At 56.1% G+C, this 16597-nt stretch overlaps 3 protein-coding genes and 1 long non-coding RNA gene across 6 annotated transcripts in view; all 4 read right to left on the bottom strand.

Moving 5' to 3' along the window:
- LOC147600436 (uncharacterized) overlaps nt 1-16597 on the bottom strand; it is a 759986-nt gene that overhangs the window by 598824 nt on the left and 144565 nt on the right. The window lies entirely within an intron of this gene.
- LOC147600452 (inositol 1,4,5-trisphosphate receptor-interacting protein-like 1) lies at nt 631-2160 on the bottom strand. Its single transcript, XM_086748947.1, has one exon. The coding sequence runs from the start codon at nt 2158-2160 to the stop codon at nt 631-633; it is 1530 nt and encodes a 509-aa protein (XP_086605073.1).
- Nucleotides 10482-12014, bottom strand: LOC147600453 (inositol 1,4,5-trisphosphate receptor-interacting protein-like 1). Of its 3 annotated transcripts, XM_086748965.1 has the most exons (3): nt 11612-11900; nt 11296-11569; nt 10482-11223 (listed from the first exon to the last, which is right to left on the bottom strand). In XM_086748965.1, the coding sequence occupies exons 1-3, from the start codon at nt 11898-11900 to the stop codon at nt 10482-10484; spliced, it is 1305 nt and encodes a 434-aa protein (XP_086605091.1). The 3 variants fall into 3 exon arrangements, with proteins under 3 accessions (XP_086605091.1, XP_086605090.1, XP_086605092.1); XM_086748964.1 differs by having other exon boundaries at nt 10482-11632; nt 11708-11900; XM_086748966.1 differs by having other exon boundaries at nt 10482-12014.
- Nucleotides 14662-16191, bottom strand: LOC147600454 (inositol 1,4,5-trisphosphate receptor-interacting protein-like 1). Its single transcript, XM_086748954.1, has one exon. It carries the CDS (start codon nt 16189-16191, stop codon nt 14662-14664), a length of 1530 nt encoding a protein of 509 aa, XP_086605080.1.

Genomic DNA, 16597 nt, shown 5'->3' on the forward strand with positions numbered 1-16597 from the left:
TTGGCATCTTGGAACAGAGTAAAGCTTCCAGAGGGAATGGAGTCTCTCAAAATGGGGGGTGCCGCCTCTGTCCAGGTGGTAACAGGAGTCTCTGTCGGAAGGCTCCTTGCAGCGGCATCGTCAGCTGCGTCGTGTCCCAATCCCCAGGATGCGTTTTTGCTGTGGAGGAAAGGTGCGGCAGCAATTCCCCCTGCCGACAGAGCAGCGTGTCCTCCACGTGCAGCGTGCTCAGTCCAGCAGCACCAGCTGCCCAGGGAGTGCCTAGGACAGGCAGATTCTCCAGCTGGACCCCAGTGAACACACTGGAGTGCCCATCAGCAGTGCCTCTCGCTCGGTGCCGCCACAGCTGGGGCTGCCAGCAAGTATTTCTGCGCCCGTGTGAAATCGTCATCCTGAGAGCCCCAGCGTGAGGGGAAATCAGGACGGAACTCATCTTTGTCGCCACTGTAGTTGTCACCGACTGCTGTGCTGGGCAGTCTGTTGACAGGAGAATGCTGTCGCTCTCGGAAGAGGGTGTTCCCTTTCCTTCCTGTGTCCCGCATTCTCCCCTCTTTTTCCCTGCAGTGTGAGGTCATTGTCAGCCATCAGCTGCGAGACCTGCAATGGAAGCCCTGTGCATGAAGTCCTCTCTCAGTACGCGTAGAACAGCAGCCTTGAGAGTCGGTCTTGCAGCTCATTGAACTCCTGCAGTGCCTTGGCATGGGCATCCGGATCCTGTTGCAGGTGCTGGAAGAGGTTGAGTGGCTTGGCTGATTGGGAGGATGGGGGCAAGACAATCTCCTCAGGCAGCATCTCATTGCCTAAGAAGAAATGGTCAAGTTGTTTCCTCCTCAGGCAGAGGTGCAGGTACCGCATGATATCCCGCAGCCGTGACAGGAGATGGCTCCTGTGCCAGTCTGACCAGGGTAGGATTTTCAGGAGGTGCATCACAACTGTCTTCAAGGTAGAGGTGGAAAAGTCTGTGCCCCCCAGGACGCTGGTGCAGAGCTGCAGGCAGTTGAGGTGGAAGCTGTCATGTGGGGCCTGCCTGGCCACATGCCTGAAGAACTTCGCCTCTGCCACAGCATAGCTCTCCGGCCACGTCGTGCTTGAGGTGAAGAGGCTCTCTGCACTCCCGCTGCTCAGGAAGATGTCCGAATTGCCGTGCTGCACCCCAAACATCAGCTCAACAAGGAGGGTTCTCCCAGAGGCATTTGTCAGCTGCAGAATGCAGGAGCGGCTGGAGGGCAGCACCTGCATTGTGTAGTGATGTGACTGAGGCATCATCACCCAGGCTGAGCTGACGAATTTCTGGAACCAGCGGGCAGTTTTCCATGCATCTAGGTAGGAGTCGGTGCAGAGGGTGCGTAGGAGGCTAGGATCCTGATTCTTCCTCAGCTCCTCCTCGGGGTGGTGGAGGAAGCACAGCATGTTCTCCACCAGCTGCTGCCCCGCGCAGGTGCACTGCAGCTCCACACGGATGCAAGAGTCCTTCAGCGGCATCTCCCTCATGGTGCCCAGCTCCAGGTGGAAGACATGCCCACGCGGGGGCTGCAGGGGCACCAGCAGAGAGTAGACAGTATCATCCTCACCAAAACTCCAGCCTTCAAAGGCCCTGCCCACCCCGATGGCTGGTTGCAGCACCGGGAAGAAACGATTTGAGAAGTGCTCTTGGAAGACGCGGAGGAGGTCACCCACCAACACTTCTACCACCCAATTCCGGTAGGCCAGATTTGGCACTGACCACTGGGTGGGCTTTGCAAAAATCCTGGGAATATCATTCTCATCATCCAGATCTTCTCCGTTACTTTCTACCGCCTCCTGCTCTGTATTGCAGCTGGAACTCTCCACTTTTCCGCTATGGTCCACCTCACGGCTCCTTTTGCGGATCCAACAGCAGAGCATGAAGACTAGGAGCAGGACTCCAGTAATGGCCCACAAGTGCCACGGGAGCAAGGCACCGAAGAGCAGTGCTACCCGGGCCAAACCATCTTGTTCCTGGGTTCCCTGTTCCTGCATACTCTGCTCCACTTCCTGCAGCATCCGAGCCATCTCCTGGCTCAGCTGCTCCGCATGCTGCTGCATGCGCTCCCACGTGGCCTCATCCAGCTCTTCCCTGACCAAATGCAGGTGCTGGATGATGCCGGTCACAAGCACAATGAGGAATTTTGTGGCAGCCATGTCCTGCAGAAGGAGGGAGAGAAGGGGTTCAGTGGGGCTTGGAGGGAGGGAGCCGGTATGGAGGGAGCAGGGAAGGGAGGCAGAGGGACCTGGGTGCAGGTAGGAGACGGGGCGAGGGAGCTGGGAGGCAGCAAGGCCTGCGCCCAGTCTCAGCAGCGGCAGCACCGTGCCCTCCCAAGGCGCTCCCACCAGCGCCTGGGCCCTCGATACAGGACGATAACCCAGACCCTCGTTCCACATGTTTCTGCCCCGGCCCTCGTCCTGCCCATCCTCCCACCGCGTGCACACTCACCGCTGGACCAGGCCGTACTGGGGCAGCGCTGCCTGCTGCAGCCCCTGGTAACCGTCCCCATTGTGACCCGTCCCCTCTGCTGTCACAGGGGCCCGAGCGCATCACAGCCACGCGTGCCGCCCCACCCCGCCCTTCGGCCCCACCTCAGCTCAGCGCCCCGCAGCTGCCCTGGTGCAGCAGTTAAGGCTGCACTACAGTTAACTTGCTTCAGAGGAGCTTGCGTGGACTTCAGTTTGGCTTCAGTATCATCTGCCTGCCAGAGGTCATCTCCCCTCACTGCACACCAGGCAAGCTCAAAGTGGAATCACAGAATCATTCAGCTTGCAGAAGACCCATCAGTTCACTGAGTCCAAACGCAAACCTTCCTCTGCCAACTCCACCACTAAACCCTGTCCCTAAGCGCCACGGCTACTCATCTTTTAAATGCCTCCAGGCACGCTGCCTTCAACCACTTCCCTGGGTGGCCTGTTCCAATGCTTCAGAACCCTTTCAGTGAATAAATTTTTCCTAATATCCAATCTAAACCTTCCCTGGAGCAACCTGAAGCCTTTCCTCTCTTTCTATCTAAGTGGCAGTGGTTTTGATAAAGGATGGGACTGGATTTTTACTTTCAGCCTTTTGCTTGCCCATAGATTTCCGGGGTGAACTGTGTTGATCCCTAAGTTGTGAGTCCTTGTTTCTCCTCATGGCAGAGCTTGCTCTGCCTCCTGCGCTCCCATTGCCTTCATCTGGGGCTGGCCTGGGCAACAGGTTGGCCACATCAACATGGCCAAGCGAGTGGCACGTGGCTGGGGCAAGCATGTGAAGACAGGATGGGGATGGGGTGGTGAAGGGGACGCCGCGTCGTTTCAGCCCCCTGTTCAGCCTGTGCTGGACCCGCATGGCAATAGCTGTGTGTCAGTAAACGGGATCAGCGTTCCCTGTATGATTAGTGTCCATGAGGAATAACTCCGTCTGTGTCCCGAGGCTGCGAGGGCTGCGACTGCAACTTGGGAAGGACCCTGGGCTGGGCTGCTTAGCTGGAGTGAATCACACCTTTCCCTGGGGCTCCTGCGGTGGCCAAGGGAGGGTGATCCCATGGTGGCCAGAGCAAATTCCTGCTGGCAAAACCCTTTGCCCTTGCAGAAAGGCAGGTGCATTGCAAGGCAGCTGCAGGGGCCGCATTCAGCAGCGCTACGAGCTTACGCCATCACTTGGGAAGGTGACAAGCGGGAGAACGTGGCAGGAGAGGGCTGCTAAATGCGCTGCTTTGCAGCAAGCCCCAGAAGCAAGCAGCCATCCCAAAATAAAACAGAACACCCTCGGACAAGTTGAGGATACACAAAGGAACTGACAGCCCCTGAATCTGGCCTCACATCAATGAGTCATAACTTGAAAGCTTTATTTAGACAACAACGTTCCTGGCCAGCTTGGTGTCATCTGCAAAGTTCCGTAGCATGCACTCAATCCCCTCATCCAGATCATCGGTAAAGATATTAAACAGAACTGGCCCCCATACTGAGCGCTGGGGAACACCACTTGTGGCCGCTGTCCAGCTAGAGTTAACTTCATGCCTGTTCTGTTATTATTTAGTGAGGGGGGGCTACGGTGGTAGTTTCTGTAGGAAACTGCTGAAAGTTGGTCCCCTTTGTTCAGTGGACTCGGCCAGGCCTAGGGCGGGCCCGCTGCTGGCCAAGGCCGAGCCGATTGGTAGCAGAATGTTCTGTGATAACGCCTCTGTGAAGGCGAAAGGGGGAAAAGAAGGGGAAAAATAGAGAAAAAAAGAAGGAGAGAAGATATGAAGAAGCTGAGCGGGGGCAGACAGGGGGAGGTACAAGCCTTGTGGGCCTTGCAGGCCTCACCCTCTGGCCTCCCGCCGGACAGCTGACTGGGCCCAACTCGGCCCGGCCCGGCTGCAAGAAGTGGAGAGGAGATGAGATGTGAATGAGATGTGAGGAGAGGCTCAGAGGCATCCGCCAGCCTGTTGTGAAGAATTTTTCTTGTGAGAGGAACGGCTGCAGACGCCAAGGTCAGTGAAGAAGGAGAGGGAGGAGTGATGCGGCTCCTGGCCAAGATTCCCCTGCAGCCTGTGGTGATGACCATGGTGGAGCAGGTTGTCCCCCTGCAGCCCATGGAGGTCCACGGAGGAGCAGAGATCCACCTGCAGCCCGTGGGGAACCCCTCGCTGGGGCAGGCGGATGCTTGAAGGAGGGTGTGGCCCGTGGAGGGCCCGCTGGGGCAGCCGTTCTGGAGGGACTGCACCCCGTGGAAGAAATGATCCACGCTGGAGCAGTTTCACGAAGGACTGCAGCCCGTGGGAGGGACCCCACGCAGAAGCAGGGGAGGAATGTGAGGAGTTCTTCCCCTGACGAAGAAGCAGTGACATAAAGCGACCTGTGATGACCTGACCATAATCCCCATTCCCTCTTCCCCCCTCTGCCGCTCGGGGCAGGGGGAAGCTGGTAGAGATAATGTTAAGCCCGGGAATAGGGAGCGATGGGGGGAGCTTATCTTGTTCTTCGTCTCATTATCCTGCATTGTTTTTTAGTAATAAATGAATAGTTTTCCCCAAAGTCGAGTCTGTTTTGCCCATAATGGTAACTTTAAGGATTTTTCTCCCTGCCTTCATCTCAAACCTCGAGCCTGTTTCCTTATATTATCTCTCCCTATTCTCCCGGAGGGTGGGGGCAGTGAGAGAGAGACTGCGTAGTCTGGTCCCGATCGGGGATGAACTACGACAAGGCACCACCACTCTCTGCGCACAGCTAGCCAGCCAGGCATTTTTTTACCCAGCAAAGGATACACCTGTCCAAGCCATGAGCAGCCAGTTTGTCCAGGAGAATGCTGTGGAAAATGGTGTCAGAGGCTTTACTAAAGTCTAGATGGACAACATCCACAGCTTTTCCCACATCCACTAAGCGGGTCATCTTTTCGTAGAAGCAGATCAGGTTAGTCAAGCAGGTTAGTGACATACCGTGATATGGCTGAGCATTTCTTTGTGAAAAGTTAAGTCTATCTTACGTGCTATTCTCTGCAATATAGGAAGTCATGGACATCTCATCATTCTTGAACCAGGGACTCCAGGCTGTGTGGAGGACCTTGGCATGAGGATCTCTGAGAGACTGACAGACAGGGCATGTGTGGTGGGTTAACCCTGTTGGCCCAATAAGCACCACACAGTCGCTCATTCACTTCTCCCCTCACCTCCAGTGGGACAAGGGAAGAAGAAAGCAGAAAAAAAACCCAAGACAACTTGAGAGCCAAGATAAAACAGGTAAACAAACAAACAAGGACATTGTTTGATAAGTAAAGGATAAGTGGAAGGAGAGGGAAGAAAACAAAGCAAAACAAGTGATGCAAAAGCAATCACTCGCCACTTCCTGGGGACAGAACAATGCCCAGACAGTTCCCAAGCAAAAGATGGCTAATCTCCCTAAACACCTCTCTTTTCCCTTCTATTGCTGAGCGTGATGTTATATGGTACTGAGTATCTTTTTGGCTAGTCCAGATAATCTGCCTGGTTGTGTCCCCTCCCACCGTATTGCACACCCTCCCCCCAGTGTATTCACTAGGGAGGCGGAGTGAGAAACACAGAAAGCCTTGATGCTGTGCAAACACTGTGCAGCAAAAGCTTGAACGTCAATGTGTTGTCCTTTCCCCAGACCTGATCCCCAGTTAGTCAGTCCTCAGCCTATATCCCTGCAAAGCATTCCACTTTCCCAGGGTCATGACTTTGCATTAGTCCTTGTTGAATTTCATAAGGTTCCTGTTGGCCAATCACCTCCTTATTTTCTATGTGCCTTAGCATGGGTTCTGCTCCATGCTGTTGCCAGGGAGAGACGTAAGATGAACTGGCCTATAGTTCCCCAGGTCTTCCTTCTTTCCCTTTTTGAAATGGGGGTTATGCTTCCCCTTTTCCAGTCAATGGGAACCTCAGTGCACTGCCATGACTTCTCAAATATGATAGATAGCGGCTTGGAAACTTAATTGCCCACTTCCCTCAGGACCCACGAACGCATCTCATCGGGTCCCAATGGAATTGTGCAAGTTCAGGTTCCCTACATGGTCTCGAAACTGCTCTTCTCCTACAGTGGGCAGTTCTTCATTCTCCCAGTCCCTGCTTTTGCCGTCTGAGACTTGGGTGATGTGGCTAGAGCTCTCGTCAAGTGAAGACTGAGGCAAAAAAGTCACCAAGTACCTCAGCCTTCTCCATGTCCCGGGTTACCAGGTCTCCCGTTTCCTTCTGGAGAGGGCCCACATCCTCCCTGGTCTTCCTTTTATCCCCGACCTACCTATATAAGCTTTTCTTGTTGCCCTACATGTCCCTGGCCAGATTTACTTCTGTCAGGGCTTTAGCCTTCCTTACCTGACCCCTGGCTGCTGAGACAGCTGGTCGCTGATATAGAGGGCAACACCCCATCCTTGTCTCCGCTACCTGTCTTTACAAAAGAGCCAATATCCCTGGATTCCAACATTCCAGTAATAGGAGCCAATCCACCATGTCTCCGTGATGCTGACAAGGTTGTAGCTCGGCAGGCATGCACACATCCCTAACTCTTCCTGTTTGTTCCCCATGCTGTCTGTCTTAGCATAAAGGCCCTTAAGCTGGGCCGCCGATGAAGCAGACTTGCTGGCTGGAGTGGCTGGACTTCTTTGAGCTGCACTTTAGGTGCTCTCCTACTCACCTGAGATGTTTCCCCAGGTTCTGGGCCCCTGTTCCTGGCACTGGTGCCATACAGACGCTAGTGGGATGGATTGTGGTTCCACTCCCCCCGCAAGGTCCCTAAGCCGTGTCTCTTAAGCATCCCAAACCATGGCCCTGAGTGCAACATCTACACGTCTTTAAAGTGCCTCCAGGCATTCTGCCTCAAGCACTTTGTGCTCAGTCCAGCAGCACCAGCTGCCCAGGGAGTGCCTAGGACGGGCAGATTCTCCAGCTGGACCCCAGTGAACACACTGGGGTGCCCATCAGCAGTGCCTCTCGCTCGGTGCCGCCACAGCTGGGGCTGCCAGCAAGTATTTCTGCGCCCGTGTGAAATCGCCATCCTGTGTGCTCCAGCGTGAGGGGAAAGCAGGACGGAACTCATCTCTGTCGCCACTGTAGTTGTCCCCGACTCCTGTGCTGGGCAGTCTGTAGAGAGGAGACTGCCTCAGCTCCTCCTCGGGGTGGTGGAGGAAGCACAGCCTGTTCTTCACCACCTACTGCCCCACACAGGTGCACTGCAGCTCCACACAAATGCAAGAGTCCTTCAGCGGCATCTCCCTCATGGTGCCCAGCTCCAGGTGGAAGACATGCCCACGCGGGGGCTGCAGGGGCACCAGCAGAGAGTAGACAGTATCCTCCTCACCAAAACTCCAGCCTTCAAAGGCCCTGCCCACCCCGATGGCTGGTTGCAGCACTGGTAACCGTCCCCATTGTGACCCGTCCCCTCTGCTGTCACAGGGGCCCGAGCTCATCACAGCCACGCCTGCTGCCCCGCCCCGCCCTTCGGTCCCACCTCAGCTCAGCGCCCCGCAGCTGCCCTGGTGCAACGGTTAAGGCTGCGCAAGAGTTAATTTGCTTCAGAGGAGCTTGCGTGGACTTCAGTTTGGCTTCAGTATCATCTGCCTGCCAGAGGTCGTCTCCCCTCGCTCCACACCGGGCAAACTCAAAGTGGATTCACAGAATCATTCAGCTTGCAGAAGACCCATCAGTTCACTGAGTCCAAACGCAAACCTTCCTCTGCCAACTCCACCACTAAACCCTGTCCCTGAGCTCCACGTCTAAACGTCTTTTAAACGCCTCCCGGCATGCTGCCTCAACCACTTCCCTGGGTGGCCTGTTCCAATGCTTCAGAACCCCTTCAGTGAATAAATTTTTCCTAATATCCAATCTAAACCCTCCCTGGAGCAACTTGAGGCCAATCCCTCTCGTCCTATCACTTGTTACCTGGGAGAAGACACTGACACCCATCTTGCCACAACTTCCTTTCAGGTAGCTGTAGAGAGTGGTAAGGTCTCCCCTGAGCCTCCTTTTCTCCAGGCTAAACAACCTCAGTTCCCTCAGACCCTCCTCATAAGATTTATTCTCTAGACCATTCATCAGCTTTGCTGCTCTTCTTTGGACTTGCTCCAGCACCTCATCGTCTTCCTTGGAGTGAGAGACCCAAAACCAAACAGGCGAGTTGGGCTGTGGCCTCACCAGGGCCAAGTACAAGGGGACAGCCACTTCCCGCAACACCCCCAGCTCTTTCTCTGCTTAGTCCATCCCTTCTTTCAGCCAGCTAGCTATGCTCTGCACAATGCACGCCAGGAGATGGACGGACATTTTAGCTGCCAGGGCACATGCCTCCTAAGGAGCATACCAACAATCCCATCCCCAGATACCTTCCCAAAGACCTTACACTCTGGTTTGCCACCTAAGCTCCCAAAGTAGATTCCTGGTCAGCCAAGCCAGCCTTCTACCCCTCTTGCTTGACTTGTGACACATTGGAATTGCCGCTCCTGTGCTCTTACAAAATGACTCTGACAAAGGGGCCAGCACTTATGGACACCAATACCCTTGAAAGCAGATTCCCAGGGGACCTTTCTAACGAGTTCCTTGAGCAGCCTCAAGTCTGTTCTCCCGGAACCGTTCTCCCACTCAACCGTTCCTTGATCACTATGGCCAAGAAAGTCACCAACCATCACTTCACCCACAAGACCAATTCTACGTAGAATCAACAGGTTTAGGAGGGCACCTTTCCTGGTTGGCTCCCTTAGTACCCATGTCAAAAAGGTATCTTTGACATGGGCTTCAGGAATTTGCTGGGCCTCTGCATGTCTGCTCTCTGACAGTCCCAGTGAGCAGCTGGGAAGTTGAAGTCATCCATAAAGGCGACACGGGGTGACTGATCTAGAGATTTCCCTTGATTCCTTACAGAACCATACATCTGTGCCACCATCCTGCAAGAACAGCTGCTTTAGTAGGTTGGTCCTGATCTTTATGCGGAGGTTTTCAATCCTGTGGAGAGTGTGGTGGATGGCTGAGCCCAGAGAGTTTGGTGGACGGAGTTAAATGCAGTTGGTGGCCATCACAAGCGGTGATCAGGGCCCAGTAGACCAGGGGAGTAGTGAATGAGTGTGGCTTCTGCTTTACCTCCTCAACTGTCCTCTCTCAACCCACACGTTATCCTGCTTTTACCCTTCAGATTCTCTCCACCATCCCGCTGCGGGAAGGTGATTGAAGAGCCTTGTGAGGCCAAACTGCCTACTGGGATTAAGCCAGGAGCCCTGGGAAGGCAAAGCCCAGTGAATCAGCAAACCAGAGCCCACGGCATCAGCTCTTCTGCAAAACGCTCCCTGACTTTGCGGCAGCAGAGCGGTCTGCACCCTATGCCCACGATCCTTGGCAAAGTGAGGTGTGGACACTGACAGACGCAGCATTTGTTCAAACAAGGGATTTATTGACATCTTGGAACAGAGTAAAGCTTCCAGAGGGAATGGAGTCTCTCAAAATGGGGGGTGCCGCCTCTGCCCAGGTGGTAACAGGAGTCTCTGTCGGAAGGCTCCTTGCAGCGGCGTCTTCAGCTGCATCGTGTCCCAGTCCCCAGGATGCGTTTTTGCTGTGGAGGAAAGGTGCGGCAGCAATTCCCCCTGCCGACAGAGCAGCGTGTCCTCCACGTGCAGCATGCTCAGTCCAGCAGCACCAGCTGCCCAGGGAGTGCCTAGGACAGGCAGATTCTCCAGCTGGACTCCAGTGAACACACTGGAGTGCCCATCAGCAGTGCCTCTCGCTCGGTGCCGCCACAGCTGGGGCTGCCAGCAAGTATTTCTGCGCCCGTGTGAAATCGTCATCCTGAGAGCCCCAGCGTGAGGGGAAAGCAGGACGGAACTCATCTTTGTCACCACTGTAGTTGTCGCCAACTGCTGTGAGGGGAACAACGCTGCTCTTGGCAGAGGGCTGCCGCGCAGGGTGTTCCCTTTCCTTCCTGTGTCCCGCATTCTCCCCTGTTTTTCCCTGCTGTAAGAAGTCATTCTGAGCTCTTACCTGAAAGACCTGCAATGGATGCCCTGTGCATGAAGTCCTCTCTCAGTACGCGTGGAACAGCAGCCTTGAGAGTCGGTCTTGCAGCTCATTGAACTCCTGCAGTGCCTTGGCATGGACATCCGGATCCTGTGCCAGGTGCTGGAAGAGGTTGAGTGGCTTGTCTGATTGGGAGGATGGGGGCAAGACGATCTCCTCAGGCACCATCTCATTGCCTAAGAAGAAGTGGTCAAGGCGTTTCTTCTCCAGGCAGAAGTGCAGGTACCGCATGATATCCTGCAGCCGTGGCAGGAGATCCCTCCTGCGCCAGCCTGACAGGGGTAGGATGGTCAGCACATGCATCACAACTGTCTTCAAGGTAGAGGTGGAAAAGTCTGTGCCCCCCAGGATGCTGGTGCAGAGCTGCAGGCAGTTGAGGTGGAAGCTGTCACGTGGGGCCTGCCTGGCCACATGCCTGAAGAACTTCGCCTCTGCCACAGCATAGCTCTCCGGCCACGTCGTGCTTGAGGTGAAGAGGCTCTCTGCACTCCCGCTGCTCAGGAAGATGTCCGAATTGCCGTGCTGCACCCCAAACATCAGCTCAACAAGGAGGGTTCTCCCAGAGGCATTTGTCAGCTGCAGAATGCAGGAGCGGCTGGAGGGCAGCACCTGCATTGTGTAGTGATGTGACTGAGGCATCATCACCCAGGCTGAGCCGATGAATTTTTGGAACCAGCGGGCAGTTTTCCATGCATCTAGGTAGGAGTCGGTGCAGAGGGTGCGTAGGAGGCTAGGATCCTGATTCCTCCTCAGCTCCTCCTCGGGGTGGTGGAGGAAGCACAGCAAGTTCTCCACCCGCTGCAGCCCCGTGCAGGTGCACTGCAGCTCCACACGGATGCAAGAGTCCTTCAGCGGCATCTCCCTCATGGTGCCCAGCTCCAGGTGGAAGACATGCCCACGCGGGGGCTGCAGGGGCACCAGCAGAGAGTAGACAGTATCATCCTCACCAAAACGCCAGCCTTCAAAGGCCCTGCCCACCCCGATGGCTGGTTGCAGCACCGGGAAGAAACGATTTGAGAAATGCTCTTGGAAGATGCGGAGGAGGTCACCCACCAACTCTTCTACCACCCAATTCCGGTAGGCCAGATTTGGCACTGACCACTGGATGGGCTTTGCAAAAATCCTGGGAATATCACTCTCATCATCCAGATCTTCTCCTCCACTTTCTTCCTCCTCCTGCTCTGTTTTGCAGCTGGAACTCTCCTCTTTGCCACTGTTGTCCATCTCCCGACTCCTTTTGCGGATCCACCAGCAGAGCGCAAAGAGCAGGACCAGGACTCCAGCAGTGGCCCACAAGTGCCACTGCTGCAAGGCAGCAAAGCCCAGGGATACCCGGGCCAAGCGACCTTGCTCCTGCATCCTCTGCTCCAGTTCCTGCGGCAGCCGAGCCACCTCCTGGCTCAGCTGCTCCGCACGCTGCTGCATGCGCTCCCGCGTGGCCTCATCCAGCTCTTCCCTGACCAAATGCAGGTGCTGGATGATGCCGGTCACAAGCACAATGAGGAATTTTGTGGCAGCCATGTCCTGCAGGAGGAGGGAGAGAAGGGGTTCAGTGGGGCTTGGAGGGAGGGAGCCGGTATGGAGGGAGCAGGGAAGGGAGGCAGAGGGACCTGGGTGCAGGTAGGAGACGGGGCGAGGGAGCTGGGAGGCAGCAAGGCCTGCGCCCAGTCTCGGCAGCGGCAGCACCGTGCCCTCCCAAGGCGCTCCCACCAGCCACTGGGCCCTCGTTACAGGACGATAACCCAGACCCTCGTTCCACATGTTTCTGCCCCGGCCCTCGTCCTGCCCATCCTCCCACCGCGTGCACACTCACCGCTGGACCAGGCCGTACTGGGGCAGCGCTGCCTGCCGCAGCCCCTGGTAACCGTCCCCATTGTGACCCGTCCCCTCTGCTGTCACAGGGGCCCGAGCTCATCACAGCCACGCCTGCCGCCCCGCCCTTCGGCCCCACCTCAGCTCAGCGCCCCGCAGCTGCCCTGGTGCAGCGGTTAAGGCTGCGCAAGAGTTAATTTGCTTCAGAGGAGCTTGCGTGGACTTCAGTTTGGCTTCAGTATCATCTGCCTGCCAGAGGTCGTCTCCCCTCACTGCACACCAGGCAAGCTCAAAGTGGAATCACAGAGTCATTCAGCTTGCAGAAGACCCATCAGTTCACTGAGTCCGAACGCAAACCTTCCTCTGCCAACTGCACCACTAAACCCTGTCCCTAAGCGCCACGTCTACTCGTCTTTTAAATGCCTCCAGGCACGCTGCCTTCAACCACTTCCCTGGGTGGCCTGTTCCAATGCTTCAGAACCCCTTCAGTGAATAAATTTTTCCTAATATCCAATCTAAACCTTCCCTGGAGCAACTTGAGGCCTTTCCCTCTCGTCCTATCACTTGTTACCTGGGAGAAGACACTGACACCCAGCTTGCCACAACCTCCTTTCAGGTAGCTGTAGAGAGCGGTAAGGTCTCCCCTGAGCCTCCTTTTCTCCAGGCTAAACAACCTCAGTTCCCTCAGCCGCCCCTTATTTGACTCATTCTTTTGACCATTCTCCGGCTTCGCTACTCTACTTTGGCTGTGCTGCACCAACTCCAGCACCCTCACCTTGGAGTGACGGGCCCGGAACTGAACACACTACTTGAGCTGTGGCCTCACCAGAGCCAAGTACAAAGGGACAACCACTTCCCTGTAACCACTGGCATCATTATTTCTGATACAAGCCAGGATGCTCTTGGCCTACCTGGCCACCAGGGCCACCTCTAAACTATGTCCCTAAGCGCCACGTCTACACATCATTTAAATGCCTCCAGGCATGCTGCCTCAACCACTTCCCTGGCTGGCCTGTTCCAATGCTCCAGTGAGCCTGATTTTAGCCCTTCCCCGCTTCCAAGCTATTTTCAAACAGCCCCGCTAACTCGTGAGCACAAATGCTTTTCCCTCACTGGGAACGGTGAATCTTGTCACGCCCCAGCAGGCCTGGTGTCACGTAGAATATCCCATGCCTGAAAAAACCCCAAATTCTGGCAGTGATGCCAGCCGCAGAGCAAAGTCTTAATACGTTGCGTCTGCCTGTTTCTTTCGATGTCATTCCCTACAGCTGGGATGACAGAGGAGAATTCTACCTGTGCTCCTGACCCCTTTACTCGTCCCCACCAGGCCCTCTGAAGTCACTTTTGTCTGCCCTTGGGCCTCTCGTCACCACTTGGTTGCTACCCACGTGAAGAAGCAAGAGCACCGAACAATGTGAGGGCTGTCCAAGGCTAGGAAGCTTCTGAGTAACATCTTCACCCCAAGCCCCAGGGAGGCAGAACGCTTCCAATTCTCTCCACCATCCCGCTGGGGGAAGGTGATTGAAGAGCCTTGTGAGGCCAAACTGCCTACTGGGATTAAGCCAGGAGCCCTGGGAAGGCAAAGCCCAGTGAATCAGCAAACCAGAGCCCACGGCATCAGCTCTCCTGCAAAACGCTCCCTGACTTTGCGGCAGCAGAGCGGTCTGCACCCTATGCCCACGATCCTTGGCAAAGTGAGGTGTGGACACTGACAGACGCAGCATTTGTTCAAACAAGGGATTTATTGGCATCTTGGAACAGAGTAAAGCTTCCAGAGGGAATGGAGTCTCTCAAAATGGGGGGTGCCGCCTCTGTCCAGGTGGTAACAGGAGTCTCTGTCGGAAGGCTCCTTGCAGCGGCATCGTCAGCTGCGTCGTGTCCCAGTCCCCAGGATGCGTTTTTGCTGTGGAGGAAAGGTGCGGCAGCAATTCCCCCTGCCGACAGAGCAGCGTGTCCTCCACGTGCAGCGTGCTCAGTCCAGCAGCACCAGCTGCCCAGGGAGTGCCTAGGATGGGCAGATTCTCCAGCTGGACCCCAGTGAACACACTGGAGTGCCCATCAGCAGTGCCTCTCGCTCGGTGCCGCCACAGCTGGGGCTGCCAGCAAGTATTTCTGCGCCCGTGTGAAATCGTCATCCTGAGAGCCCCAGCGTGAGGGGAAATCAGGACGGAACTCATCTTTGTCGCCACTGTAGTTGTCACCGACTGCTGTGCTGGGCAGTCTGTTGACAGGAGAATGCTGTCGCTCTCGGAAGAGGGTGTTCCCTTTCCTTCCTGTGTCCCGCATTCTCCCCTCTTTTTCCCTGCAGTGTGAGGTCATTGTCAGCCATCAGCTGCGAGACCTGCAATGGAAGCCCTGTGCATGAAGTCCTCTCTCAGTACGCGTAGAACAGCAGCCTTGAGAGTCGGTCTTGCAGCTCATTGAACTCCTGCAGTGCCTTGGCATGGGCATCCAGATCCTGTTGCAGGTGCTGGAAGAGGTTGAGTGGCTTGGCTGATTGGGAGGATGGGGGCAAGACAATCTCCTCAGGCAGCATCTCATTGCCTAAGAAGAAATGGTCAAGTTGTTTCCTCCTCAGGCAGAGGTGCAGGTACCGCATGATATCCCGCAGCCGTGACAGGAGATGGCTCCTGTGCCAGTCTGACCAGGGTAGGATTTTCAGGAGGTGCATCACAACTGTCTTCAAGGTAGAGGTGGAAAAGTCTGTGCCCCCCAGGACGCTGGTGCAGAGCTGCAGGCAGTTGAGGTGGAAGCTGTCATGTGGGGCCTGCCTGGCCACATGCCTGAAGAACTTCGCCTCTGCCACAGCATAGCTCTCCGGCCACGTCGTGCTTGAGGTGAAGAGGCTCTCTGCACTCCCGCTGCTCAGGAAGATGTCCGAATTGCCGTGCTGCACCCCAAACATCAGCTCAACAAGGAGGGTTCTCCCAGAGGCATTTGTCAGCTGCAGAATGCAGGAGCGGCTGGAGGGCAGCACCTGCATTGTGTAGTGATGTGACTGAGGCATCATCACCCAGGCTGAGCTGACGAATTTCTGGAACCAGCGGGCAGTTTTCCATGCATCTAGGTAGGAGTCGGTGCAGAGGGTGCGTAGGAGGCTAGGATCCTGATTCTTCCTCAGCTCCTCCTCGGGGTGGTGGAGGAAGCACAGCATGTTCTCCACCAGCTGCTGCCCCGCGCAGGTGCACTGCAGCTCCACACGGATGCAAGAGTCCTTCAGCGGCATCTCCCTCATGGTGCCCAGCTCCAGGTGGAAGACATGCCCACGCGGGGGCTGCAGGGGCACCAGCAGAGAGTAGACAGTATCATCCTCACCAAAACTCCAGCCTTCAAAGGCCCTGCCCACCCCGATGGCTGGTTGCAGCACCGGGAAGAAACGATTTGAGAAGTGCTCTTGGAAGACGCGGAGGAGGTCACCCACCAACACTTCTACCACCCAATTCCGGTAGGCCAGATTTGGCACTGACCACTGGGTGGGCTTTGCAAAAATCCTGGGAATATCATTCTCATCATCCAGATCTTCTCCGTTACTTTCTACCGCCTCCTGCTCTGTATTGCAGCTGGAACTCTCCACTTTTCCGCTATGGTCCACCTCACGGCTCCTTTTGCGGATCCAACAGCAGAGCATGAAGACTAGGAGCAGGACTCCAGTAATGGCCCACAAGTGCCACGGGAGCAAGGCACCGAAGAGCAGTGCTACCCGGGCCAAACCATCTTGTTCCTGGGTTCCCTGTTCCTGCATACTCTGCTCCACTTCCTGCAGCATCCGAGCCATCTCCTGGCTCAGCTGCTCCGCATGCTGCTGCATGCGCTCCCACGTGGCCTCATCCAGCTCTTCCCTGACCAAATGCAGGTGCTGGATGATGCCGGTCACAAGCACAATGAGGAATTTTGTGGCAGCCATGTCCTGCAGAAGGAGGGAGAGAAGGGGTTCAGTGGGGCTTGGAGGGAGGGAGCCGGTATGGAGGGAGCAGGGAAGGGAGGCAGAGGGACCTGGGTGCAGGTAGGAGAGGGGGCGAGGGAGCTGGGAGGCAGCAAGGCCTGCGCCCAGTCTCGGCAGCGGCAGCACCGTGCCCTCCCAAGGCGCTCCCACCAGCGCCTGGGCCCTCGATACAGGACGATAACCCAGACCCTCGTTCCACATGTTTCTGCCCCGGCCCTCGTCCTGCCCATCCTCCCACCGCGTGCACACTCACCGCTGGACCAGGCCGTACTGGGGCAGCGCTGCCTGCTGCAGCCCCTGGTAACCGTCCCCATTGTGACCCGTCCCCTCTGCTGTCACAGGGGCCCGAGCGCATCACAGCCACGCG

Source organism: Chlamydotis macqueenii, chromosome 5, assembly GCF_036417535.1.
Source record: "Chlamydotis macqueenii isolate bChlMac1 chromosome 5, bChlMac1.mat, whole genome shotgun sequence".
NCBI classification, from domain to species: Eukaryota; Metazoa; Chordata; class Aves; order Otidiformes; family Otididae; genus Chlamydotis; species Chlamydotis macqueenii.